This window comes from Artibeus jamaicensis, unplaced genomic scaffold (genome assembly GCF_021234435.1).
Source record: "Artibeus jamaicensis isolate MK-2021 breed Jamaican fruit bat unplaced genomic scaffold, CSHL_Jam_final contig_525, whole genome shotgun sequence".
NCBI classification, from domain to species: Eukaryota; Metazoa; Chordata; class Mammalia; order Chiroptera; family Phyllostomidae; genus Artibeus; species Artibeus jamaicensis.
Window position 1 is genome coordinate 2,047,187 of NW_026521874.1, and position 27,997 is coordinate 2,075,183.

At 58.9% G+C, this 27,997-nt stretch overlaps 1 protein-coding gene across 3 annotated transcripts in view; it reads left to right on the forward strand.

The window, feature by feature from the left end:
• The window catches only part of SCARB1 (scavenger receptor class B member 1), a 66,651-nt gene that overhangs the window by 26,008 nt on the left and 12,646 nt on the right, over positions 1 to 27,997 (forward strand). For all 3 annotated transcript variants that reach the window (XM_053669597.1, XM_037160884.2, XM_037160883.2), the window contains exons 2-8: positions 12,500 to 12,657; positions 14,820 to 14,961; positions 16,484 to 16,687; positions 19,325 to 19,420; positions 21,048 to 21,163; positions 22,936 to 23,102; positions 27,007 to 27,125. In XM_053669597.1, the coding sequence (XP_053525572.1) occupies positions 12,500 to 12,657; positions 14,820 to 14,961; positions 16,484 to 16,687; positions 19,325 to 19,420; positions 21,048 to 21,163; positions 22,936 to 23,102; positions 27,007 to 27,125 (1,002 nt within the window). The remainder of the gene's footprint in view (positions 1 to 12,499; positions 12,658 to 14,819; positions 14,962 to 16,483; positions 16,688 to 19,324; positions 19,421 to 21,047; positions 21,164 to 22,935; positions 23,103 to 27,006; positions 27,126 to 27,997) is intronic.

Sequence of the window (27,997 nt, forward strand, 5' to 3'; positions counted from 1 at the left end):
CTGTCCTCATGCGGGGCTCCCTGGCCCTCACTGTTCTCTCCTGGAGAAGTGAGGGTTGTTGCCTCCGAACTCACTCTGCCTTGGGGCCCCGCAGCCGTGATGCTGCCGGGGAGCCTGGGTAAGCGTCACAAAGCTGTCACAGCCACGTGTTCCTGGTTGGGGAGGGAGAAAGGACGGGGCTGGGGCAGAGTCCCACTGAGATCTGAGATGTCCTTTAGCTGTGTGGGGGGGGGCCTCCCTTGGACCCTCTTCCCGGCTTTGGACACGACAGGAGCCACCCTGTGCCTCCCTCCGCAGCTCCTCTGGGCCCTCACAGCTGTGGTCTGGCCGAGCTGCGGCAGGGGAGGCCAGGAAGGGTCCAGCTTTACCCAGCATGGGCCGTGCTTGGGGCCTCATGCTGGGCGTAGGGGCTGCCACTGTGGGCCCAGCAGCCTGCACCTCAGCCCCCAATCGGCCACATGGAGACGCCCCCCACCCCTGCGGCGACAGTGCAGGGAGAACAAAGAGACTCAGCCAGCCCGCTCGGAGGGCGGCAGTGGGTGTCAGTGGGCCAGGAGGGCGGTTGCTCAATGAGCTGCCCTTGGCTCCCCTGGGCCACGGTCCGAGGATGGGCACGTGGCGAAGCACCCCAAGGTCATGTAAATGGGGCGCCAGGAGCCCTGGGCTGCCTCCCCCAGCGGCTGCAGCGGGCCCGTTCCAACCTCCTCCATCTCCCGGCACACCCCAACCAACTTCCTACAGTTCTGCAGCACACCGAACTAGCCTCTTTTTTGGCCTGTCAGACAGAAAATAGATATAATTTTGAATCCGGCCCAGCAGACAGCTCCGGTTGTGTTGGCTGTTGTCATTTTTTTTTTAAGTTGACACTGTAAAGGAAAGGAGGTCAGTGTCCCTGAGTCAGCAGCCAGGCATTGTGTGTTTTAAAAATTCTTGCAGCACACCGAGTGGAAGTCGGCAGCTTTTGCAAGAGGCTTGGCGTGTTGCGATTTCCCCAGGGCCGGAGTCTGGCCGCCCCGGCTTCCGTCGCGGATCCAGACCCGGCCACTGACAGGCCGGTGCCGACGTCCACTTGGGTCAGACCCCTTCACAAATGTGGCCAAATGCTCATCACTTAGACTGGCCCTTTTGAAGTGCGCCATGCCGTGACCTTGAGCACACTCAAACGGTTGTGTAACCGTCACACCCTGGGTCCCCAGCACTCTCTTATCTGTCCCCGGTAAGACTGGGCCCGAATTAAACGCAGGCTCCTCACCCCTCCTCCCACTCTCGGACGCCACCACCCACGTTCTGTCTGTGAGCACGACTCCCCTCGGTACCTCGTGGCAGAGGGTCCCGGTAGTGTCTCTCTCCCCTGGCAGAGCAGCCTCCACGTCCGTCCACGGGGCAGCCTGTGCCGGAGGCTCCTTCTTTTTTAAGGCTGAATCACACTCCATTTTTTATGGGTGGGCTACACCATGTTTACTTGGGCGGCTGCCTCCCCCCCCCCCCGGCCGCTGTGAACACGGGGGTGTGGGTCTCCCTCCGAGAGACCTCGCTCTCGGTTCCCTGGAGTGCGGCTGAGACACAGGACCGCCGGCTGGTGCGGTAACTCGATATGGGTTGTTCGAGGCCCCCCCACAGGGCCTCCCCACCCACAGTGCCTGCCCGTTATGTCTTTGGTTTCGACAGTGGTCATCCTGGAGGGTGCGAGGTGGCATCTCACTGTGGTTTTGATGGGCGCTTCCCTGGTGACTCGTGACACTGAGTGTCTTTTCATGTCTGTCTTTCTGGGAGAAATCTCCAGTAAGTCCTTGGGCTATTTTTTAATCTTTTTTTTTTTTTGGTCATTGATTTGTCCCACCAAGAATTTAAAACCGGGTTTAAGGCCCCCACCCTCCATCTGCTTTCATTGCCCCCGCCCCCAGCCCAGGTTTTTCCGTCTCGGGAAACACCCCACTGTCCCTGTCACTTCACCCCAACCCCGCTGGCCCCTCTCCTCTCCTCCCAATGTGTCCCCCACCCCTGTCTCCACCCCGGTGCCCGTGCTGCACCCTCTGCCCCGAGGCTGTTCCCGCACCCGGTGTCCCTTGGCTCAAAGGGCCCCTCTCCAAGAGGCTCCCCCCACAGACTCTGGACATCAGTCTGTCCGGCCTGATCCCTTCAGAGCCTTTTGTGTGCCCTCACTTGCTTGTCCACAGCCGTCCCTCCTGCTGCCGGGTGTCAGCTGCTGAGAGCGGGACCCTGGCTGCTGGGCCCACCATGGCCGCCCCCACGCCCGGCACAAGGCCCCGGCACGGTCAGGGCTGGGTAGACCTGCGCTGGAGGAATGAGTCACCTCCGGACCGCGGAGGGGCCCGAGGGCCCGCCTTCTCAGGCAGCACTCCCTGATGCCCCACCGGACAGGGTCGGTCCCCCGGTGCATGGGGACTGTCCTGACATCCAGACTTTGGTGGCGTCTGTGGGGAAAGTCGTTGAGGACTGCCACGCGTCACTCCCGGCCGGGGGCGAGGGGCCCTCTGCTGATGCCCCTGTCCGCGGGGTGCAGACACCTGGGCCCTTCCCTGGACCCTCCCCGGCCTCTCCTGCTGCAGCTTGGCCAGACCACAGCTGTGAGGGCCCAGAGGAGCTGCAGAGGCGCAGGGTGGCTCCTGTCCAAGGCCAGGAAGAGGGTCCAAGGGAGGCCCCGCCCCCACAGCTAAAGGACATCTCAGATCTCAGTGGGACTGTGCCCAGCCCCGTCCTTTCTCCCTCCCCCACCAGGGACATGTGGCCGTGACTGCAGACAGCTCTGCCGGCCGCACATCACACTGTTATGAAGAACTTCAAATGTGCACGAAAAGCGAGAGAGCAGTGTGATAAGGGCCCTCACCTGCTGTCACTGACACGGGAGCTTGCCTTTTGGTTGGTTTCATCTGGACCAACGCCCATCCGTCCCCAGGTCCCAGGGGCATGGGCGGGTCTCTGACTTGACTGAACGCAGACCCCCCAAGGGGCTTCTTCAAACCCAGAGGGCGGGCCCCAGCCCCTGAGTTTCCGAGGCAGTGGGTCTGAAACGGCGCCTGAGAAGCTGCATTACATCCAGTTCCCAGGCACCACTGAGGCTGCTGGCCCTGGGGCCACGCTGTGAAGACCACCGGGCCCCTGCCCCTTGTTTCGGCCCCGTCCAGGGGCTGAGGGAGTGTGTCTAACTGGTTCGTTGGTCCCTGCCCAGCTGGGGAGCTTCCTGGGACCCCTAGGACTCCCAAAGCCTGCGACCTCTGGCCTTTGCTGGCCCCCATCAGCCCCGTGAGAGCCTGCCAGGTCTCCAGGGCCTGCCTTGGTGATCCCTCCCGGGCGTGGGGGGGAGGCCGGCCTGCCAGGGCCCCTCTGCCCCACCAGTGGGTCAGCTGCGCTTTCCGGGTGCACCTCAGTCTGTGTCCCACACCCCCCTCGAGGCCGGGCCAGGCCCTCCTTTGGTCTCAGAAGTTGGAAGGAGGCCTGGGAGGGGTTGGCTGTGCAGGGTCCCAGTGCAAGAACAACAGCCCCGCTGCCCAGCTTGGCAGAAGCCACCCGGGGTGCGCCCTGCCCTGTGTCTCGTTTGAGGCCACTGGGGCTACAAAAGCAGGAGGGCTGCAAACAAGGCGTGGGGTGGCCCCCGCATCCTGGCCATGGACCGGGCCCGCTTGCTGGCAGAGAGAGGCCCCAGGTCCCTGTCTCTCTCCTGGGTCCCCTGGGGGTTGGCTGGCTGCCGTCCTGGGGCCAGGCGAGAGTTCCAGAAGTCGGACTGATGGGGCGCCTTGTTGGGCCTCTGTGGGCCGGGGCTCCCCTCGGGGGTGTGCTAAGTATCTTAAAAGCACCAAGGCAATTTGCTTTAATTTTTTTTCTTTTTTAAAAATTGAAACTGAGTACCCATGCGGGCAGGTGCCCGATCTCAGGTGGGAGACTTCACAGGCCATTGTGGCAGGTTTGAATTTTACCCTGAGACACAGAGGGAATGACGGGGGGTGTCGGAGCCACAGAATAACCCAATCACTGTGGGGGGACTGGCCAGGGGCAGGAGCAGAAATGGGAAACCAGGGAGGAGGCTGCTGTGCTGGTCCGAGCAAGCGACACGGGCTGGGGTGCTAGAGAGAGTGGACGTCCCGGTGGTCCCACCGGCAGGGCGGCGGGGGAGGTGGGGAAGGAGATGCAGGAGGCGAGGATGACTCAGCTTACGCAGCCCACCCTGCTGTCTTAGCAAGGTTCCTGGGGTCCTACAAAAAGCTTTTCTCTTATTTTTGGCAACTTTAAATCTAAGAGTGTTGGCACATTAGCCGAGGGTGTGGTCCCAGTCCCAGGCTGAGTCTGCCCAGGCTGCACCCCTCCCAGGGTTCCTGGGCCCCACGGGGCTGTGGATGCCTCTGGAGCCCTCGGGTTTGGGGCGGGGTCGGGGGTAAGCGACTTGCTGGCCAGTCTGCAGTTGGCAAGGTCTGGTCCTGTCCCAGAACTGGACGTCATCCCGGTCAGAGATGTTTCCTCCGAAGCCCGTTTTCTGTTATCACTGGGGATGAATCAGGTTTTGCAATTCAGCAGCCAGGTCAGGTTAATGATTGACAGGTCCCCTGGGCTGGGAGCCTGGTGGGGAGGCCCGGCAGAGAAGCGTGAGGTCACAGGCCTGCATGTGGCCACAGAGCTCATGGCTCGGTCCCTCCCAGCGCTTGTGACCTCGGGGAGATGTTTGAACTTGGAGCCTCAGGGGCCGTGTCTGTGAAACGAGCCTTTGAGAATTTGCCGAGGCGAACGGGGCAGAAGTGCTTTCTCAGCTGTCCAGTCGGTGGATGTGCGTCCCCTGCTCCCCAAGGCTCCCCCAGCATCTTGGGGGCAGGGAAACCTTCTTGTTCCCCTCTCGTCTTTGAATTCCCCGAGTAGCCTCTGTCTCAGGGCATGTGAGGGTGCAGAGAAGAAATGGGGATCTTGATTAGATCAGAGCCAGCTCACTGGAGGTAGTTCCCGAGGGCTTCGTGGAGGAGGCGGCACCGGCTGAGTGGGGTTTGGGATGTGTGGGAGGCAGGACCAAAGAGGTGTGTGGGGGAGGCAGTGAAGGGGGTGGCCTTCCCCAGGCAGACTCATGCTGCAGAATGCGAGGCGTTAGTGTCATGGAACCAAGGCAAGGCCTCGAGTGCCGAGGACAGGAGCTGGTACTTGGAGGCAGTCGGGAGCCTGGGGATAACTACAGCTGCCTCATATGAAGCACCTACTGTGCACCCTTGCTCAGCACTATCTCTAAGTCTCACCCAAAGCCCGGCCAGGGAGGGGCTCTCACCACGCCCACTTAACAGGTGAGGAAACTGAGGCACCAAGCGGGAAGCCTCTCGCTGGAGGCCACCCAGCTAGGGAGCGACAGAGGAGGGCCGGGTCACATCTGTGGGCCCTGGCGCCAACCACAGTGCCGACCTCGACCTCGGGTCACACGAGTGGTAGGAAATGCTCTCGTGGCCACGCTGAAAAGGGGAATGACGAGTGAAACAGCAGTAGCTTCTTCCTCGTGACTCTGCATGTGGCCGGTATGAAACTTCCGGGTGACCCAGGTGTCCCTCTTGGAGAAAGCCCATCTGGGCTTCTTTCAACACAGAAAGAGACGCGTGGGTGGGACGGAGTGAGGAAACAAGAAAGATCCCCCCACGGAAAGCAGCGCCCACAGCTAGAATAGCTAGAGAAAGTGTGGCATTGAAAATCGGGTGTCATTCTTAGCAGGTCGGTCACTTCTGGAGACTGACTCCTCCAGTCTCAGCTCCAATGTCACCTCCCCAGAGAGGTGTCCTCTGCACCCGGCTTTAGTGTTCTCCTGGGGACCCCCCCGCCTCACCCCACCTGACCTTCCCTGGCAGGTGCAGGGAGGGACGGCTGATCTCTGTTGCGCCTCTGGCACCCCCTGGCCTGCAAAGGAAATGGGGTGGGAGGGCCCACTGTGAGCCCTCGGACAGACTGGGCGGTGGCCCGAGCTGAAGCACCTGTTGAACCCCGTCCCGAGTGTGTGGCCTGGCCTGGTGGGTCTCAGCCAGCGAGGCCAGAACTTTTTATGAAAATGGTGACTTGGCTGAAAAATAGGCAAATAGCTAAAGATGAACGTGTGTGAAATTCTCATTCTTTCCCATCCCACGTTCCCTGGGCTGCCGCCCCGGCCCAAGCCGGGCCCCAGAGAGGCCACGCTCTCCGTGCCTTTTAAAGATTTACTCTTACACAGACAGGAGCAGTGGAAACTGCGTCAGGGAGCAGCGCCCCGCCCTCGCTGCTTCCCGGGTGGATTGCGCCTGCTCCTCCCCCCACCCCCCCCACCACCGGTGTTTGCTGGGCACTGGGGCCGAGCGCTGTTCTGGGCCCCGCGGACCCACCAAAGAGTGGAGCAGATGAGAATCCTGTCCTTGGGGCGTTATGATCTAGCAGGAAAGGTGGATGCAGAACAACAGACATAGTCAATCGCAACATATGTTGGAAGGCGACAAGGAGTTTGCGGGCAGACAGGCCGGGCCTTCCTGAGCAAGGGGTGTGTGAGCAAAGATCGGAAGGGGTGAGGGATTCAACCCCGCGGCTACCCCGGGAAGAGCATTGAAAGCCGCAAGAACAGCCCGTGCAAAGGTCCTGGGGAAGGCATGTGCCCTGCACTGCATCCAAGCAAGCCGGCCGAGTGACAAGGACAGTGACGGGGTGTAGCTCTGCAGAGACCAGGCCGGGAGCTTAATGGCCGGTGTTGAGGGGGCAGCTTTGGTGTTCGCTTTCACGAGATAGACAGCAGCACGTTACTGTGTGTGTTTGAAAAACTCAGGCCCAGGACCAGCGCCAGCAGTGTCTTTCTGAGCATACCTCTGTCCCTGCCGATTGGGCCTTTGAGACTCACTCGGGCAGGCCCGGCCTGGCCGCCCTCCCGTCGCCATGGGGTGTGCGGGAGCCCCACTTTCTTTGCTCAGGAACTACTGCACATGGGTTTTTTTTCAGGCTCAGATGATGAAAAAAAGCTTTTTTAATTAAGTGTATTGGGGTGACCTGGGGTGACAGGATTACACGGGTTTCTTTTGCACCTGGGGGTTTCTCTGGGCAGGGTTCTCGGGCTGTGGGGTGCGATCCCACAGTGGCCTGCGAGTGACTGGGATGAGTGGTGCCCGCATCTGAGAACCAGGGTGGGGACAGGATGGGATGTCAGAGTAGTGACCCGTGTCCTTGGAGTGAGTGACGTCATTCGGGAAAGGTGGGCCATCTTCTGCAAAGCTCCTGAGTTAGTGCCCCCAGATGTGCAGGCAATGGCCCTCTGGGGGGCGGGCAGCATCTGTGCCTTGCGCCGAGAGTGGGGGACCTCGGTGTTACCTCAGCTCTGACCCTCTGGCCGCGCCCACCGCTCTCCAGGGTGCTGACCACCGCCACCCGGTGTCCAGTTCCCCACAGCTTTGCCCGTCTGCAGTTTTCCCTGGGTGACTTAAGTTGTGTCCGTCTCCTGGAAAATCTCTCACTTTAATTTTCAGTTAATCTTCTTTTTAAACTTGTGGTAGATTTACTTACTATAAAACCGTCCATTTAAACCATTTACAAGCGCACAGTTCAGTGGCATTTAGCGCCTTGAGGAGGCAGCGTGACCGTCCTTAACTCCTGGTGACCAAGTGTCTCCGTCGCCCCAGGAGGAAGCCCCATGCTCCCTGGCAACCATCCTTCTGCTTTCCGTCTCTAGACTTGTCTGTTCCGGGCCCCTCGCCCAAATGGAGCCACACAGCCTCTGTCCTCTGGGGTCTGGGTCCCGCAGTCGTGTGATTTCAGGGCCGATCCCAGTAGCAGCCTGTGCCAGGGTCCGCCACGGTCCAGGCCTCCCTGGAGTGCACGGGCTGGAGTGTGATCACTCCCCTGCTGACGGACACACAGGCCACCTCCCTCGCTGGGCTGCCGTGAACCCGGGTGGGCTCACGCGTGTCTCTTTCGGCAGGCGTGATGCAAGCAAGCGCTGCATCTGTTGATTTGGGTTCCCAAGCAGATCCGGCTCGTGCACATAGCCTGGAGGAATGGCATTGACCTTGAAAGCCTTATGCTAAGTGAAAGAAGCCACCCGTGGGTATCCCTGCTTGTTTTTGAGAACTACATACAGTGTTATGGACACATGTATAGTCTTGGGTGATTCTGTGTATCTGAAAAGAGGCCAGTCCAGAGACAGAAAGTAGATCGGTGGGGGCGGGGCTGGGGGGGGGCGGCAAGGGGCCGGGCTTTTGTTTCAGGCGGTAACATTGTTCTGGAACTGGATGGTGGTGGCGGCCACATGGCTCTGAGTGTGCGAGGACCATTGAATGGCGCACTTCAGATGGGTGGCTGGTGACGTATTTGTTTGAATCGTCAGGGACACTGTCAGAAAATGTTAGCGTACTATTTTCAAAATACACCCCGGACATTCATCCTTTTACCCTTAACAGCTGGATGCATTTTATCAGGCAGGTACTGCTCACTCGTGTGGCCGCAGACATCAACATACGAGGGGTTGTAGTCGCCCCAAGTGGTTTTCTGACGCCCTTTGGCATTCGGTCCCCTCCATCCCCCTGCGGCCCCTGGCAGCCTCGGCCCAGGGTCTGCCCCCACGGTTGTCCCCCTTCCCGAATGTCATACGAGTGAAGTCACGGAGCTCGTAGTGTGTGCCGTCTGGCCACGTCAAAGCCTTTGCCGGGTGCTTTCGAGGCGCTGTGTGCTGCGGCGTCTGTCAGTGCTCAGTGCCTTTCTACTCGGGCGTCAGGTTCCACTGTTGGGGGAGGGGGGTGGCCGTTTGCCTCCTGGCGGATGTTCGGGTTATTTTGAGGAAATGTTTTTTAAACATACTTGTCGTTGGCAGACATCTAGTCCTGCTCCTGCCAGCTTCCTTCCTAGCCTTTGCACAGCCTGTGTCCCCGGCCAAGAACGCCCTTCCTGCCACCTCTTCCTGGCGAAGTGCAGCTCCTTTGTCCCGTGCCCAGCTCCCAGGGCCCCTCTTCTAGGAAGCCCTCCTGGCTCTCTAGGGATGGATTGGATAAGAGGGAGGGGCACCCCTTGTCCCTCTCCCCCAGGCTTTGTGTTCTGGGTTGTGATCTCTGACCCTGGGGGAAGGGGTGGGGACAGAATCTTTGACCTTGGGGGGAGAGGGTGGGGACAGAATTAGGTACTCAGACCAAAGGTTGTGATCCGGGCGGACCAGTGATCAGATTTCTAATCACCAGGATCTGGTCAGCTGCCCGGTCCAGGTGCCTCTGCTCTCCTAGGGCCGAAAGAAAGCTGGCCTGCAAATCAAAAGCATTGCGGAGTCTGGTCCCCACGTGAGGTGGGGTGGGGCAGCAGGAGGGGCGGGGGAGGGGTCGGTCACTTGGTGCCTAGGGGCCGCACGGCTGACCTTGCGTCCAGAGTCCTGCCTGGCCCGGGTCTCCGCACCCCACCTTCATGAAGCAGTTAGACCACACAGGGGCCTGGGAGGTGGACGCTGCCGCCATGCCCATTTCACGGATGAGAAAACCAAGGAGCACAGAAGATCGGCGACTTGTTCGCCGTCACCCGGCCCGGAGGTCGCCCACCATTCCCTGTGGGTGAGAGCCTTGGGAGGGGGCGGGACCCCAGAGCCCTGAATTCCCTTTCATTGGAGAGAGAGACAGAGAGAGATACCTGGGGCTGTATCTAGTGAGTTACTGGTTTGACCAGTTTATCTGAAAAGCAGCCCAGTGGATGAGGAAAACACCAGGATTCCGGGATTCCAGAGGCTTTTCCAGGCCCAATTCCCTTTGCCAAGAAATGTGTCCCGGGAGGGGGGGGGCAGGAACCAGAAACTCTTCTTTCAAAACCATTTTATTGTGACATCTTGACCTGAAGAAAAGCTGCGGATGTCACTCTGTGTGTTTGCTGCATGAGTTTGAGGGCACACAGCTGTCACTGCCGCAAATATCTGCTCACATTCTTTATTTTCCAGTTAAATCCCATTGAAAAAATCCATTTTATTTTTATTTATTTACTTACTGATTAAGATTTTGTCTATTTATTTTCAGAGAGAGAGGAAGGGAGGGAGAAAGAGAGGGAGAGAAACATCAACATGTGGTTGCCTCTCACATGCCCCCTACTGGGGACCTGGCCCACAACCCAGGCCTGTGCCTTGACTAGGAATCGAACCCCCCGACCCTTAGGTTTGCAGGCTGGCACTCACTCCATTGAGCTGCACTAGCCAGGGTGTGCTTTTATTTATTTTTAATCCTCACCTGAGGACATGCTTAGAGGGGAAGGGAGGGAGCGGGAGAGAAAACACTGATTGGTTGCCTCTCATACACACCAAACCTGCAACCCAGATACGTGCCCTGACCAGGAATCGAACCTGAGACCTTTGGGTTTACAGGGCAAAGCTCCAGCCAGTTGAGCCATGCCAGCCGTGGTGCACGCTCTCTGTTCACGATTGTCACTGTTGTTCTGGCCGTGCTCGGTGGGTAGGTCCTGGAGACTCACCGAACAGCAGAGCACTCATAGTTAACGTTTCTGGGCTATGCATCCAGATACTTGCTAAGAGGGTACATCTGACGTGTGTTCTTATCCCTCACACACACACGTGCACAGGAAGAAGGAGCCCGGGCTTGCTGCCTCCCTGTCTCCCTCCCCGCAGAGAGGGCCCGGGGCGGCCAGGGCAGGCCGGGCCCCTGGTTACCAGCCTCACGCAGGTCTTTTCCGTGCAGAGGGCAGGAGGCATCCCCAGTGTGTGCCCGAGCTCCCTCGTTTACATCAGGACGGAGTTGGGGACAGGCCCTCTGCTCCCTACGGCTGCACACAGAGACCACCTTCCCCGACCCCCATCCCGCACCCTTGGCCTTGGCCTCCCACCGAAGGGGTCGGCGGTGATCAGCACCGTGGACCCTGGCCCCCACCTCCTCCTCCAAAGCAGGATCTTCCTGGTGGCGGGGCCCATCACTCACGTCCCCACTGAAAGTGACAAGGAAACAGACTCAGTAACAATACTGGCAGGAGGGTCCTGGCACTGGAAGGGAGGGGACGGTGTGGTGAAGAGCTGGGCACACAGGTGCCCCCGGGCTGGGTTTATCCGAGGCTTTGCTCGGTCAGGTTATGAGTCACCGCCTCGGTGCCTCCCGGCTGCCGAGGTGTCCCACGCTCCTCCAGCTCCCCACGGCAGGTCGGAACAACGTGTTTGTCTATCGTGAGTCTGACACTTTCAAGATAACTCCAAAAGCTCTACATGAGCGCCTCCTGCCAAGGTTTTTATTCTTGGCCATGACTTTACCTTCTTTCCATTTACACGCCGAGTAGGCTGGACGAGCCATGGCTGAGACCGCAGAGTCACTAGCCCTCAAGAGGTACAGAGGGGGAAGCTAAGGCTCAGGCGACCGGCCTGCCTGAAGGGCTGGGCTCTGGCTTCTTCCCCAAGTTTGCGGGTTGGGGCCAGGGGGCCGGGCCTGAGCAGGCAGCTTCAGCCTCTGCTCCTCCAGGGCCTCTGCCTGTTGGAACTGGCTGTGTGGGGACAGTGGGGGGGCGGGGGGGCATCCTGTCTTGGAAGGCCGCATTCAGGAGCTGGAAGGTGCGATGCTGGCCTCCCCGGAGGCCTGGCTTTGCCGTGTATCCGATGGGCTGGTCGCTCCTCTTGACTCCAGCTCAGAGGGGATGTGAGCCTGCTGGGTGGCACTCTCGGAGCTGGCGGGGGACCTTCCTGGGACACCGGGGCAGAGGGCTGTGGAGCTGAGGGGGGGAAGCAGAGATGGAGGCCAGTGGATCTGACTGTTGAACTTGCTGGGTGGGTTTCAGGCCTATTTCCTTTGACCTTTTAAGAAAAATCAAGTTTTTGTCATGCTCCATCCATTAGGCCATTTTGTACAGGTTTCTGTGTTTCTGGCTTTCTGAGGAAGCCAGCTCTGGTTGCCAGCCCCTGCTGTCCCCTCCTAGGCTGTGCCGCAGCCACACCGGCGTCCTCGCTGGCCCCAGACACTCCGACTCCGTGCCTCCCCACCTCAGGGCCTTTGCACCGGCTGCTGCTGCTCCGTGGGCCCCCGCCTCTGGCTTTCAGTCTGGTGGGCTGTTTTGTCGGTGCCCGCGTCTCAACCGCAGCTCTGTTTACACCTGCAGGCTTGCTGCGTTTGCGCAGCCCCCCTTCTCCCACCCGGGGCACGGAGGCCCCACGGAGCTGGGGCTCGGGGCCTGTCTGACTCACTCTCCTGCCCTCGGCTCTCAGAAGAGTGCCTGGCAGGCGCCAGGCGCTCAGTACGCGTTTGTCGAGGAAGGAATGAATGAGTGACATGTTGGACTGCAGGTGCCGTAGAGCGGCAGCCACCACCTTTCAGTGGGGCCGGGGCCCCCGTTGGCCAGGGTCCCCTGCTCAAGCCATTGTTAAAACATGCGAGAAACCAGGGTGACTAGATTACCTACTGACTTTAATGGTGTAAACCTGCCTTCCCGACGTGCTGTGGGGTGAGGGCACCAGGGGTGAGGGCCGGCTCTGGGCAGCTGTTCTGGAGCTGAGTGGTGGGCGGGCGGGCGCGAGGCCGCCTGGTGGCCCTCCTCACAGGTGTGTCTGTGTCGCCCCCCCCCCCAGAACGTGCGCATCGACCCCAGTAGCCTGTCCTTCAACATGTGGAAGGACATCCCCGTCCCCTTCTACCTCTCCGTCTACTTCTTCGACATCGTCAACCCCAGCGCCATCCTCCAGGGCCAGAAGCCGCAGGTGCGGGAGCGTGGGCCCTACGTGTACAGGTAAGGACAGAGGTGGCCCTGGCAGGGTGGGTGTCTAGGAGCAGACAGGGTGTGGGGGCTGCAGTACTGAGACCCAGAAATTATCTCGGAGGCAGGCCAGGTGGGGAGGGGGAAGGGTGGGGCTCAGTGTACGGAGCAGGAAGGCGGCGGAGCTGAGGGGGTGCGGGGGGAGGAGCGCACACACATCTGGTCCCCAGGCAAGGGGGGGCTGCTCCCCAAACTGGTGCCCTTGCAGCCGCAGGGGGCGGGGTCTCCCAGCTCTCCCCTAGTCTCTCAATCATTCAGCACGTTTATTGAGCACCTACTATAAGCCAACCCATCTGGGAAACGGCAGGGCCCCAGACCGGGGCCCCGGCCCTCAGAGCTGCCATCCTGGTGCGGAAGGGAGGGAACGTGTCACAGGACGGCCAGTGGTGGGTGTGAAGGGCTGTGAGAGTCCAGCGGGGTGAGGGGGCGCTCTGCATGTGTCCACACGCATGCGCCTCTTTGGTGGGATCTGGCGAGGCCTTCTGGCCTCCTCTGCGAGGGCGGGAGTGGCCCGTGGAGAGAGGCGCTGCTGGCAGCCCGGCCAGCAGGTGCAGAGGTTCTGGGGCCGGGCAGCGCGGGGCGTGTGTGAGGGGCAGTGGAGAGGCCGCTGTGGTCAGCTGGGATGCACTGGGGCCGAGGGCAGGGCTCGGAGGACCGAGAGCAGGCGAGGGGCCAGGGGGCAGCGGCCGTGGCTGTGGCCGTGAGAGCCACGGGGCTGTTTTTCTGACAAGCTGGTGTTTTTGGAGCCCGGTGTGGAGGCACGGTGGGAGAGAGATGGAAGCCGTCTGCTGAGAACGGAGGGCCAGGCCGCATGTCAGTGTTCACGGGGCGCGGGGCTGGGATTGGGAGTCAGGGCCGGGAGGGAAGAGGGCACCATTTCGGGTGGGGGACAGGGATGGAGCTGGAGCCTGTGCCAGAGGGGCCTGGTGGGCCATGCTGGGGACTCCGTCTTTGTCCCCAGAGCAGCAGGACTCAGCAGAGCACTGGAAAGGAGGAGTCACGTGCCCAGGATGGGGGACAGGGAGGGCGGGCCGCGAAGGGGTGGGCCGCTTGTGGACTTGCTGATCCTGGGCTCGGCCTCGGGCTTCAGCCGCCTGACCTCACCTCGTGCCTGGCTGTGGCTGTGCCCCAACTTGCCCTCCTGCAGACTGGGGACAATGACAACAGAACGCAATCTGATCAGGTTATCAGAACACAGGAATGCGATGAGGGCGCATTCCAGGGAGTTCACACGGTGCCCTGGGCCTTGGCGAGCAGGTGCTCCCAGTGGGCTGTTAGCCTGCTCTGTCCCCAGGCCATCATTCCCGGAGGTGAACTGGCTGGCCCCGTCACACAAGGGGAGTGGCCGGGGTGTGACGGGACCCGGGGCCTGGCTGCCTGCCCTGCCCGTGCCTTGGACCTTACACTGTGGCTGGTGGAGCCCGGGTTCCCCCTCTGAGGGGTGGCCAGCCCACTCTGGCTTTTTTGGGGACCTCCTGGACAGAGAGTGTGGGGCTGTTCAAGGTGCTGGGCAACCAGGGATAAAATCCCAGCCACTGTGCGTGAGGTTTGGGCTTAGAAAATCTGGTCAGAGTCAGCTGAGTGCATTTACTCACTCGCTCATTCCCCCGTTCACCACTCATTTCCTCCTTCACTCCCTCATTCCCTCATTCCCTCACCCATTCATGCATTCAGTCATTCATTCAACAAACATCTGAGCCCCAAAGGACACAGATGACTGTTCTCTGCATGGGGGACCCAGAAAGGACAAAAAGCACTGGGGTGCCTGCAGTTGACTTGGGGCACCATCAAGGTGGGATACCTAGGGGTGTGGAGGTGCGGAGCTGTGTGCATTTTAGGTCTGGCGATGACCAGGGTGGGCTCTCTGAGAAGGTGCCATTTGAGTGGAGACCTGATGGAGGCATAGGGGACGTGTCAAGCCCTGGGGTGCTCCCTCAGGTGGCTGGTGAGCCTTTCAGAGGCTTTGGCGCCATGTCCTGCGGTGGGCGGCCTGTGGCGGGACAGGTGTGGGGGGTGACCGGGCTTGGCGGTGGCGCTGGCGGGTTGGAGATGTGCAGAGACACCCAAGGGCCCCGGGGAAGCCTGGGGTCACCCCACCCCCCAGCAGGCGCTTACCTCAGGCCTCCTCTCTGCAGGGAGTTCCGGCACAAAACCAACATCACCTTCAATGACAATGACACAGTGTCCTTCCTCGAGATCCGCAACTTCAGGTTCCAGCCCGACAAGTCCAATGGCCTGGAGAGCGACTACATCGTCATGCCCAACATCCTGGTCCTGGTGAGGCTACCGTCCTCGTCCCTGACCCCTGCCCCGGATGGTGCACAGGCCACACTCCTAGCCCCATGAGTGTCCCCTGGGCACACCTACTGGTCTCTGGTTTGAGGGTGCTGGCCAGAGTCATCGTTTTGCCCTTTTCCGAAATCTCCAAAAGCAGGTCCTGGTGGGGACTGACAGAGGCACCCCTAGGCCACATCACCATCAGTGGCATTTGGAGAGAGGGTGTGGGCAGGGCCTCCATTTTTTGCAGGGGATAGTCACAGTGACAGCTGGATGGACTGACTGCTCATCGTGTGTGTTGGGACCCCCAAGACCACCCCAGGGTCACTGACTGGCCGGGAGGCTCACAGGGCCCAGCACAGCACCCTGCTCACAGCTGCAGCCCGTTACAAAGGGCGGGCACAGTGCACAGTGAGGCCCGGGAAGGGGAGGGCCCAGGGCTGGTCCCCGGCCCAGCTTCTGGGAGAGTCGCCCAGGACACGCTTCATTCCCCAGCGATGAGCTGTGACAAACCATGGACACAGGTGCTAACACATGTGATGTGTCGTCTACCAGGGAAACAAACCCATTAGACTCAGCACCCAGGGCCTTCTAGGTTATTCTATCCTTTCGTAACGTTTAAACAAGGGTGGGTTTATGACCCTTAACGAATCATCGGCATGAAGGAGACCCTGGTGAGTGGCCAGGGAACCAGTCATATTAGACAGCCCGTCTTTTAGGAAACTTGTTCTGCTCACTTTTCTACAGGGAGACTGGCTTTGGGATGGGGTCCCTTTAAGAAGATAAACCAAGTGCCAAGATGCTATCTTCAGAGGAAAACAAAAATGAGAACATCACTTGTATTTTAAGCACCTAGATATTGGGGAGAGCAGATGTTTGGGACTCTTACCTCTTAGGAGAGAGCTGATAAGGGAGTGGAGTAGAGTCTTCATTAAGGATTTTTTTACAAGGTGACAGTAAAAGATGCTTCAAACTTACATAAGCAAAAATGGAATTTGTGGGCTCATGTTACTGGGCAAAAAGGGCAGGGGTTGACACTTCTGGGCAACAATGCTGCACCCTGGATCAAGCCACACCTGCAACTGCATTTATGCGCCAGAATATTGGCTCATCTGCATGGCTGTAGCCTTGTTCATCCCACGTTCAAGCCAATAGGAAGACCTTCCTTTTCTACGCCACAGCCCCAGCAGATTGTTCCCTTGTGGCTCATTGGCTCTGATTGGGCCACATACACATTTCTGGACCAATGACAGCTAGAAGGAGGGAGGCTTCTCACTGGCTAGGCCTGTGCCATGTGTCTGCTTCTGGGACTGTGCGAATCCAAGAGCACAGGCAGTCCTCCTGCCAGAGGACCAGGGAATGGTTCTGGATGCCCCAGACACCCTCCTGTCCCCTGCAGGGGCCCTTCCTGGACCCAAACATGTCCCTGGATGGGCTGTTTGTTTTGAGGCCTGGCTTCTGGTCCAGGGGGATGGACTAGCTATGCCCAGCCTCTGACCCACGCTGTCCCCTTGCTCTGCAGAGTGCAGCGATGATGTTGGAACATAGGCCCATGAGTCTGAAGCTGTTCATGACCTTGGCGTTCTCGACCCTTAGCCAGCGTGCCTTCATGAACCGCACAGTGGGCGAGATCATGTGGGGCTATGACGACCCCCTCGTGAACCTCATCAATAACTACTTACCAGGCATGCTCCCTCTGAAGGGCAAGTTTGGGCTGTTTGCTGAGGTAAGTGTGGCCCAGTGAGAGGTTCGGGGTCTGTGTCTTGTCCTCCGTCAGCACATCTTGGACAGCAGTTACCAGCTGGCTTTTGGAGCTGGCTGGGGAGCCCTGGGGGGTGCGGGTGTAAATGGCAGAAAACCTAGCTCATACTGGCTTAACTATTCGCTCATATAAGTGAAAACTCTAAGGATGGATTCAGGTGCAGTTTGATCCAGGCTCATATGCTGTGATCGGACTGATTTAGACAATTGGCATCTATGCTGGAAGATGGGGAGTGAGCACCAAGGAGGCAGGTCATAAATGTTGACTATAGCATTGCTCTGAGCTGCCTGATTTGTTTCCTAATCTTGACCTCTGATAACCTGGTAGGGCCAGCGCTTGATTTTCTGAGCCATGATCTGTCATGGAGTCTGATTCCTGACCTCTAACCCGGACCTTGGTTCCCTCAGCAACAGGTTTTAATGAGCCCCTGAGGTTGCTCCAGCTTCGACCTCCTCTCTGCGCTCTGCAGATATATCGCCGTGGGGAGAGGGAGGGAGAAATCATGACTCTGTCCCTGACACGTGACAGGTGCTCCACACGTGTTTGACTGGTTCTGGGTATGTGGGTGTCTTGGCAGGTTTGGGGTGACGGGATTCCATGAAAGCACCCTGTAAACCTGCAAACAAGTGGGAGTTGTTGCAGAGTCACTAGCGTGCCTGTCATCTATATTTGACCATGGATAGTGGCAACCCCCAAATAATACCCAGTTCAGTGTTGGTGTGGTAGCTTTGTACCCTTCGATGATCCAGGATCCTACTACTGTGCTCAGCCATTTTCAGGGCGTGGTTTCCATACTCAAGCTTACCACATGGTCCAATAGAGCTGCTAGATCACCAGCTATCACATCCACATCCCAGGCAGCATGGGCGCTGGGGGGCAGGTAGGACAAAACAGCATGTCCCAGCTGTCTTCCTCTTTGGGAGGGAGAAAATCAATTTCCACTGACTTATCTGTGGCCAGAACTTAGTCACATGGCCACATCCAGCTGCAAAGGAAGCTAAGAAATGTAGCCTTTTAGATGGCGAGTTGATGCTAAATAAGGTTTGGGTTTTGTTTTGAAGGAGAAAGGGGAGAGTGGACTTTGGGTAGTAACCAGCAGTCTCTGATAGACTTTGTCTGTTATAATTGTAGGTTACCATCTTCTCGAATTAGCATTTATGAATGTAATAACAATAATAATGAGGGAAAAGACTGGCACTTTGAGCTTTACTAGGTCCTAGGACTGTGCTCAGCAGTTTTTAGACATTAAAACTGTATTTTTTAAAAAAGATTTTCTTTATTTTTAGAGAGAGGAGAAGGGAGGGAGAAAGAGAGGGAGAGAAATCTATGTGTGGTTGCCTCTCACGTGGCCCCCACTGGGGGCCTGGCCCTCAACCCAGGCATGTGCCCTGACTGGGAATCAAACCAGCAACCCCTTGGTTCTCAGCCCTTGCTCAATGCACTGAGCCACACCAACTAGGGCTTAAAACTGTATTTTTTTAAAAAGATTTTATTTATTTATCTCTAGAGGGGAAGGGAAGGAAAGAGGGAGAGAAACATCAATGTATAGTTGCCTCTCATGCGTCCCCTGCTGCGAACTGGCCTACAACCCAGGCATGTGCCCTGACTGGGAATCGAACCGCTATCCTTTGGTTCGCAAGCCCATGTTCAATCCGCTGAGCTACACCAGCCAGGTAAAACTGTATTTTTAATAGTCCCAATGCCTCTTTGTAGTGTCTCCTTCAGCCTCCTCCCATAATGGCTGAAATACGAGTTCGGGGAGCTCCGAATGGTTGGCTGACGTGACGTACTGGGGTTCGGAGGCCAGAGTGGGGCTTGGAACCGGCCCCGCTCCAGGTGGAGCCTGTTTGCCGAACCAGTTGGCATCGCCGTAGCCCCTCAGCTGGCACACAGCCCTTGCCGGGTTCCTGGCCCTGCCCCCCACCCACTCTGTGGCCTTCTCAGGGGTTACACCACACCTTTCTTTTCCCTCTCTGCGTGTCTTTGCTCTGAGTTAGAAGTCGGATTCTAGAAAATACTCTCGGAGCTCCAAAGCCTGGGGCTCACTGTCTAGAAAGTGCCTGACCACACCTCGGGCCCTGCGTCTGTCATCCAGTTTCGCTGCGTAACAAGCAGCCCTGGAATGTCAGGGGCTTCACGCCGTGAAGATTCACTTCTTGTTTGTGTCCAGTGTAGGGGGGTCTCTGCTCTCTGTGGTTACTCAGGGACCCCGGAGCGGCGGGGAGGTTGCAGCTCAATCCTTCCACAGTGAACTGCAGGTAAAATGCGCATGCGCTGGCCCACAAAGCTGCCCCCACTTCTGGTTCTCTTTGTTGGTGGAAGAGGTGACATGACTGTGCCTTATCTTCAGTGAGTGTTGCGGGGGGCGACCCTATCACGCACCTAGCAGGGCAACCAGACTCTCCTGGAGTTGGGAAGAGAAGGAAGGCGGACACTTTTTAGGAGGGACGCTGTACTCAGGAGTGTCCCTTCTAAAACGTCCCCACGTCCCCCTCCTCTTGATCCCCGGGCGCTGGGATGCAGGAGCAGCAGAAAGAGGCGTGAGGGTCCCTTTGCCCCCATCCTGAGGCTTAGGGGTGCTGTTCTCTGCCATGCCCACAGCTCAACAACTCGGATTCCGGGCTCTTCACCGTGTTTACGGGGATCAAAGACTTCAGCCGGATCCACCTGGTGGATAAGTGGAACGGAGTCAGCAAGGTGAGAGCCGGAGGGAGGGGGGGGCGGCGTGTGACACCTTCCTCCTAAAACCCACAGGGCGGTCCCCTCTGGGAGGGAGGGCACACCTTGGGTTCAGGCTCAGAGCTCTGGGTGCCGGTGAGGCAAAGCAACCACACACATTTAGCACCAAGTGTATACTAGGCCCTGAAGTCCTTTCTTGTGGGGGTTTTTTTTTCCGTCACAGTTGCCATTCAATATTATTTTGTATTCATTTTGAGTGTGTCGCACAGCGCTTAGCCAATCACACACTTTGCAAAGTGCCTCTCGGTGATAGTTCTGGTCCCCACCTGGCACCACACGTAGTTATGACAGCGTGACCGACTCTGCTCCCTATGCCAGACTCCGCGTCCCCGTGGCTGCTCTGTGACCGTCCGTTTGAACCTCATGCCTTTCACCTGTGTCCCCCAGCCCCCCACCCCCGACTGCCATCGGTCCGTTCTCTGTGTGGGCGAGTCTGTTTGGTCGGTCCGCTCATTCCTTTCGTTCTTTAGATTTCACATCCGAGCGAGACCACAGGGCATTTGTCCTTCTCTCTCTGGCTCACGTCACTCAGCGCAAGGCCTTCTAGGTCCGTCCCTGTTGTGGCAAATGGTTATGATCTCACTCTTTTTCCTGCGGTTCCTAATTCACAAAAACATCTTCAAAATATTACACCAACACTATAACCGCCCATTGCATCAGAAGAGGTTCTGAGTAAAAAAATGAATAAAACTACACTAGAAACACAGGGGGCATTAAAAATGGGATAATAGAGAAAGAGGTGGTGCCCACTCTGTCGCACACCCAGCTTCTCCTCCCCCTGACGCACAGAGGAAGCCCACCGTTATCAGCCGAAAGACACTCTTCCTGTCCCTTTGCACCCATCTGCATAGACCTTTGGCAGGCTTTTTCCCCGCTTCAAACACGATAGAATCATCCTGCGTACACAGTGTGGCATCTGGCCTCTTCCCCCAGGGGGTGGATGGCCTTTCCTCATTACGCATAAACAGGATTGTCGCACACACCTGCCAAGTGCTCACCTGGTCGGCAGGCCAACACCTGGGACCCGGGACAGGCTCCGCCCCTGCCTGAGCCCCTCCTAGCCGGTGGCTCTTAGTGAGGATGTTAAAGGTCCCTCTGGCTTGTTCTCCCGATGAAGAAATGCACACCCACAGGGGTCACCCGCACGGTGCCAGTGCGGAAGGGGGACTGTCCGGGCCGCCACTGTTTGCAGCTCTCCCCCGGGGGGGAGGGGGAGAGGGCCACCATTGTGACTTTAAGTACGTCCCTTAGCATGGCGCCTGCTTACTTCCTCTGCTTTTAGGGAGTGTCTGGTGGCTTCCTGAGACGGGGGTCAGTGTCTCACCTGTCACCTCACCCTCTCATTGGGTCCTTGGGGGTGTAATAGGCCCATTTTACAGACGAGATAACTGAGGCCCCAGCCAAGTTGCATCTTCCAGGGTCCCTCCTGCTGCCATGCCAGGCTGTCTCTCCGATGGGCCTGGCTTCTGTCCAGGGACAGTACTGGGAATTGAGGGGTGCCCTGTACCCCAGGGTGCACGGCCTGGGACATCGCTGCTCCCCTGACCCGGCTGTCCTCAGCGCCCCGTCCGCATGCCCCCCGCAGGTCAACTTCTGGCACTCGGACCAGTGCAACATGATCAATGGGACGGCCGGGCAGATGTGGGCGCCATTCATGACCCCTGAGTCCTCGCTGGAGTTCTACAGCCCGGAGGCCTGCCGGTAAGGCAGCCTGGGCGCGGAGGTCCGCTTTGAGGCCTAAACAGGTGGCTTTGCGGTGGTCACTTGGGAGGAGTTTCGGCTCCTCGTGCCTGCCAGAGCCCTCGGCACCCCCCGCCCCCACCCCATGCTGGTCGCATGTTGAAGAGCTAGACTCCTGCGCTGCCACTCCTGGAGGACTCAGAGCGGGGCCAGGGGAGCCTGTCAGCATTGGTGGTGGGTGGGAAACCATCAGTGTCACAGGGGGCTGTGCAATAAGGACACGGTCGCTCCCTGGGGCACCGGCTGGCGGCCCGAATTCCGTCCGGGCGCTGAGACATCTGGGTGCTTCCGTGTCAGCCCCTCAGTCTTTGGCTTGGCAGCCCCGGGAAGTCGGTTTGGGCAGAACAGTCCCGGCGGGTCCAGGGTTGGGGCTCCGCCCCGTTAACTTGGATTCCTCCGCCTTCCCAGGGAACCTCTCTGGAGCCCATCTGTGCGAGGTGCTGGGGACACGGCAGTGACGAGATGGGCCGGGTCCCTCGTCCTTGGGAGCTGTGTGCCCTGGCTGCGGGTTTGGGGGGGGAGGACTCTGGCCAACGTGCCCCGGGAAGGTCAGGGCGGAAGGAGATGCTGACCCGCGCGCTCCCCCTGTACGAGCAGGGGTCGCAGCCTAGAGGAAGACAAGGAAAGTGTAGTTACCTCCCCCCACCCCCACCCCGCGGCTTCACTGCCCCGTCTCCCTCTCAGGGTAGATCGTTCCTGGGCCGAGTGAGAGTAAGTGGGGTGCTGGCAGCCAGCGGTGGGTGTTTTCTGAAAACAAGGACGTTTTGGTAACCCATCAAAGCGAGGCAACTTAGCACCCGTGTAATGCCACCGAGGGCTCAGCCGGGCCTACCCCATAAAGATGTTAGGTCAAGTCCCGTGCTCGATTTTAAATTTACTACTGGCTGCATTATAAAGGTAACACAAAATAGGTGAAATTATGTTTTTTATTTTTTAAAGATTTTATTTATTTACTTTTAGAGGGAAGGGAAGGAGAAAGAGAGGGAGAGAAACATCAGCGTGTGGTTGCCTCTTGCTCGTCCCCACCTGGGGACCTGGCCTGTAACCCAGGCATGTGCCCTGACTGGGACTCGAACCAGTGACTCTTTAGTTGGCAGGTGACATTAATTTTCATGATACGTTTTGTTTGTCCCCAGTATATGCGAAACACCATCATTTCGATGTGTGAACCGTGTAAAATGTTACTGAAGAGATATTTTACGTTTCTTTCTGTACCAAACCCCAGAACCCCGGAATGTATTTTGCCCCTAACAGGGTGTCCCCATGGGAGCTCCCCAGTTTCAGGGGTGCCAGAGCCACATGGGGTGAGTGGTGCCCTGGACACCCAGTGTAAGCAGAGCGGTTCTAGTCCAAGTTCCGGTGTGGATGTGCCTTTGAGAGCCACAGCAGGGTGTGTGAGGGGTGCAGGGAAAGGCGTTCCAGGAGCGGCAGGTGCAAAGGCCCGGGGGCAGGAGGGAGCGTGTTGGAGGAAGTGCAAGGAGGCTGAGGGACGCAGAAAAGGACAGGCAGGGCCTGGACCCCACAGGGGCTTGTGGGCCACAGTGAGGACACTAGCTCGTACGCAGATTGGACTCAAGCAACTGCCGAGTTCAGGGGGAGCGTGATGGCCTGTGGGACCGGAAGGGTGGCGGTGCCGGTGGGGGAGAGAGGCTCCATGTGGGTGGCCCTCGGCAGGACCTGGTGACAGCCGCTGAGTTCGGAGTGTCACCCTGCCCCTTGTCTGTCCCCTGCAGGTCCATGAAGCTCATCTACCAAGACTCGGGGGTGTTCGAAGGAATCCCCATCTACCGCTTCAAGGCCCCTGACACCTTGTTTGCCAACGGGTCGGTCTACCCGCCCAACGAGGGCTTCTGCCCCTGCCTGCAGTCTGGGGTCCAGAACGTCAGCACCTGCAGGTTCAGTACGTGTCATCGGGCCCCGGTGACGGGAGGGGGGGGACTCGGGGGTGGGGACGGCCTGTCTGCTGTGACCTTCATCCTGGATAACCCCGCCAGGCCTCAGGCAACGAGGGCAGCGGAAAGACAACTTGCAGAAAAATAAGCTGCGTGTATCAGTGATAAATTCCCCCAAACTCAGGGGCCTAGAGCCAACGCCACGACCGCAGGCAGTGCTGTGGCCCAGAAGTCTGCCATCAGGCCTCTGACCCGCCCCTGAGGTCACACCCGTCCCCCTCTCTGGCCCTCTGGGGTGCAAGGACTCTGGAGGTCCTGCTGGGCCCAAACAGGTCATCTGGGCCGTGCCCCCATTGGCAGGCTCGCTAAGGAGCAGGCTGATTGCTCCGGGCTGCGTGTCACCTCGCATGGTCACATGGGTTTTGGGGACTAGGACGCAGACGCTTTCGGGAAGGGCACTGTCCTACCTCCCCTGCACCTGGCATGTGGCCCGAGAACAAAGGCCCTTCGCCCCAGCTGGGTGGGAGGGACAGCGGGTCCTCTTGGGCTGGGCGCCACTGTCGGGCCGGACCAAGTTCTCTGGCCTCCTTGGTGCTTTCCCATGCCAGTCCCCGAGGCGCCAGCCTGTCACTCGATTTGACACTTGGCTGTGCGCCCTGTCCCCTCTCCTCCGGCAGTTCCAGCAAGCCCAGGGGACTCTGCCTCCTCTCCCATCCCCCGCCCCTCCTGGTCCGGCCACCGTGGTCTCCGAGCTCCGGTCCGGGCCTCTCCAGCCAGCCTCCCCATTCTACTGCGGCTTCCCTAGTACGACCCGCCCTCCAGACTGTCTGGTGCGGTCACCACTGGCCTTGCGTGGCTGCTTACATGGGGACTGGCTGCAGTAGAGTAAAATTGCAAAGGTCGTATTTTCCGGGCCGCACTGGCTGCACCAGGTGGCTCGGAAAACGGGCGTTTCACCGTCGTGGGAAGCTCTGTGGGACGCCGTTCCCTGGAGCCGCCCGAGGGACCTTCCAGACTCGCGGTCACTGTCCAGGACGCTGCTCCAGGGGCCTCCCCGCCGGTGCAGGCCCTCCCTGCCCGTACCCCCCACGGTCCGACCGGCACCACCTGAGCCCGTCTGCCGAAAGAGCTTCAAAAGCTCTAGGGAATTGAAAGCCCTTCAAGTGACGTTTTCCTGGTCGAGTTCAACTAAGCACCTGTACAGACAAGTGTCCGCCGCCCGCATGTACAGCTTGAAATTCCAAACAGCACCTTGACTGACACTCGGAACGAGGGCAGCCCCAGACGCCCCGCGTCCCCTCCCAGTTGCCCGCGCTCTCTCTCCATGTGAAAGGGGCCTGAGAGTGTATCCCTTTCTCTGTGGTCCGGGCCCCTTCGGCCACGGTCCCATGGGCGGGGTCCATCCCCACTGTTGTGGGTGCTGTGGGCGGCCTCTTTGGTGCTGTGGAGCGTCCCACCCTGGGGACACGCCTCCGTGTCCTTGCCCCCTTCACTGTTCCCGGGCATCTGAGTTCCCGGTTTTTCTAACGTGGTCATAGTGCTGCTGGGAATGTTCTTGAGTGTGTCTTCTGGTGTTGCCCGGCTCCGCATTCCTCCGGCATTTTCTCTGGAGGAATACCCCCGGGTTTCCCTCTCCGGGTCCCCAGAGAGTCTTGGACCCAGAGAACTCACGCTCTTCAGGCGTCCCTGCTGCGTAGGGGCCTGAGACTTTCGCAACAGCCTCGTAATCATGATGGATATAGAGCTGGTTAATTGTGCCAAAGAGCAATAAATTAATTAGCACTTTTAACCTGGGAGGGTTTCAGTCTGTTTGGAAATCAGATAAGAAGAAATGCATGCATGCTACTAAAAAGCCACGTGCGTGACCTTAACATCTGGAGCCAGGACAGGCGACAGCAGGTCCAGCCCCCCGCCCCCGTCTCCCCCCCCCCCCCAGCCTTGGAGGCGTGGCCCAGGGCCCTGGTTGACATTCGCCACCTTCAAGGACCTGGCTGGGTGACCCCCTCCCAAACCAAGGACCCCAAGTTTTGCCACCTATGGCAATGGGGTCCTGGTGTTTGCTTTGACGGCCTCCTTTCATGGTGGAGATGGGAAGACGGGAAACAGGGTGTTCCGAGTCGAGAGACATCATCTCCTGGGGCGGCTGGAGATGATGTCAAAGGCGCAAGGAGCTGGCTCTACCCGACGGCTCTACCCGATGGTGACCTCCGTGGCGAAGGAGGACTTCCACTTTTTGTTCCCTTTCTGCCTTTCTAATGACCTCCAGGAGGGCAGTGCTGGGGGGCTCAGACACCTCTCCGACCCTCATCTGTCTCTTTAATAGAGAGACAGCCGGTCCAAGGTCAAAGCCTAGTGCAGGTCACAGTGTCTGGTTAGCACAGCTGATGTCTATTGGCCTCCATTGTCCTTCTTCCTAAAAGTACTTTCTAATTGTGGCGGGTGTGTGTTAGCCAGTTACGGCTCAGGTATGAAGCCCCCCCCCTCCAGCCCCCACCTTAAAATACAGCTGCGTGTGGAAGCCAAGCACTGGCTGTTGCTTCAAAGAAGCCAATTGTGTGTGTGTGTGTGTATCTATCTGGAGTTTAGGGCCCTTCTGGGTGCTGGGATGAAGGAATTAACATTGAGGAATGTTAAGGTGACAGATGTGGAAGGACCTGGGAAAAGTGAAGTCAGACACAGATACATACATTCCCAGCTTTTATTTCCACCCGGCGCTTGGCTGTGCCAGGAAAAGCAGAAGGGGGCCCAGACCCATGAGGCGGCCAAACAGAACACCAGCCTGGCAGCCGTCGGGCACTGGGAGTCCGGGAATGAGACCTCGGGGGTTTGTTTTTTTCTCTCATTCTTTTTTCTCATTGAGGCGAAATTTGCATAGCCTCGGATTAACCATGCTGAAGGGGACAGGTCAGTGGCCTTTAGTACAGCCACCACCTCTGTCTGGTTCCAGGACACTCTCAACACCCCAAAATGAGGACCCATCCTGGGGAGCAGTACCGCGCTCCCCCCGCCCAGGCCCTGGCCATCCGCGCTCTACCACGTGCCTGTGCCAGGCCCGGGGGGGGGGGGCAGAGGCCCTCTCCTCCCCTCCCCCCTCCTCCCCTGGCTAACTCGCTGTCACTCAGCTGGTTGTCTCGGTCCCGAGCTCACGAGGACGCGCCCCTGTCTGCCCCCCTCGGGTTGGTGGAGAGGCTTGACCTCCCATTTTTGGGTGTAAATTTCTCGCTCAGGGGCTCAAGTCCGTCCCTGTCCACCCACACTGGTGTCCGTCCCGCAGACCGGCTACTAGGTGAGAGCGAGGCAGGCGTGTCCTGTCCCCTCCCATGCATGTCAGGGGGACTCGGCCGCAGGCGTGCTCGCCCGAGCCTGTGGGACCGCCGCTGCGTGGCCTGCGGAAGGCGTCCTGGGCTGCTTGGCTGGATGATCAAGTTCTCCTCCTCCCACCCGAGTTCCAGTCCGGCCTTGACTCGCCTTTGTGCCCTAGACTCCCTCAACTGCCCCCCCTCCTCCCGGCCCACCGCCCGCTCCACAGGCACTTCCCGCCTCCTGCATTTGCTTCTGCGACCCCCTCCTCCTGGGGTGCCACGCCCTGACCTTGGCCTGGCAACCTTCGGCCGTCTCCTCTTCCTCGATCCTTCCCTCGCCAGAGTCCGCAGCTCGGGGCTTGCCATCCCCGTGGCACAGAGCTTGGCCCCTGCTGGGCTCCAGTGCCGGTGCCTCTGGGGTGCTTTTCCCACTGAATGAAGGGGTGATCTAGTCATTGTTGCTTGTGTCTTGCCGTTGTCCGGGGGTGCCCTGCAGGTATGGCTCTGTTTCACCGTCTGTCCGTCCGTCCTTGTGTCTGGCTCCGGACCTGGCGTGAAGCCTCGGGACGTGCCAGTGCCTGATGCCCCGTCTTTGCCCTCTGCCTTCCAGATGCACCCTTGTTCCTCTCCCACCCTCACTTCTACAACGCCGACCCGGTCCTGGCAGACGCGGTGCTCGGCCTGCACCCCAACGAGAAAGAACACTCCCTGTTCCTGGACATCCACCCGGTGAGCCTCTGCCCGTCAGCCTGCGGGGTGGCGTTCTGGCCGGTGCACAGTGGTCCCCACGTCCCTCCCAGCTTGGGGAGGGGGTGATGGGAAGCCTCGCTCTCTTTGGCTTTGAGAGCTTCTAGAATATCAAACCATCAAAGGTCCCTACTTTGCCCTGATTCCATAGTTCAAGAACTTTATTATCTCCTTATTACGAACTCACGACTATAAAAGGACCATAAGACAGTAAATTAATTAGGCGTTATCAGCTTGCAAATTATCTGGAGCAGCCTTCTGGCTACGCCAACGTACCATAAAGATTTTGAAGTACCAAGAAGATTCTAGAGTGTCTTGCAGATAAATGGGGGGGAGGGGGACAGGAGGGTGTCACACCTGCGCAGTGGCCCTCCGGTGGCAGTGTCCTGGGCCATTGCCTCTTCTCTCAGCATCTGTTTCCTGTAGAATGTGCCCACTTGGACTTGGGGGCATCTACCACAGATTTAAACCTTTGGGGGCCTTCTGTCTCCTGTGTGGACTCGCAGTCGCCCCCACAGGACTTTTCTGAAGCTCTTCTGCCCGGTGCTTCTTAGCCACAGACTCCGCCTGCTGGCCCCTGGCAGTTCTCTTTCTCTCTCTGTCTCTCTCTCGATCCTCTCTCTCCAAAAGCCCAGGCTGGCGAAGTCAGCCGTGGCTGCAGACCCTTCTCATTGGGCACCTGTGTGTTGCGGGCCCGCTGTGACCCAGGCACCAGCCGGGTACTCCCACACACATCGACTTGCTGAGCTTGGTAGTGGTCTGGGGGGCACAGCCACTCCCAAGTCCCGGGGAGCGGGGCAGGGGACTGCCATCTGGGTAGGCTGAGCGGCACCGCCAGCAGACCAGATCCGCGG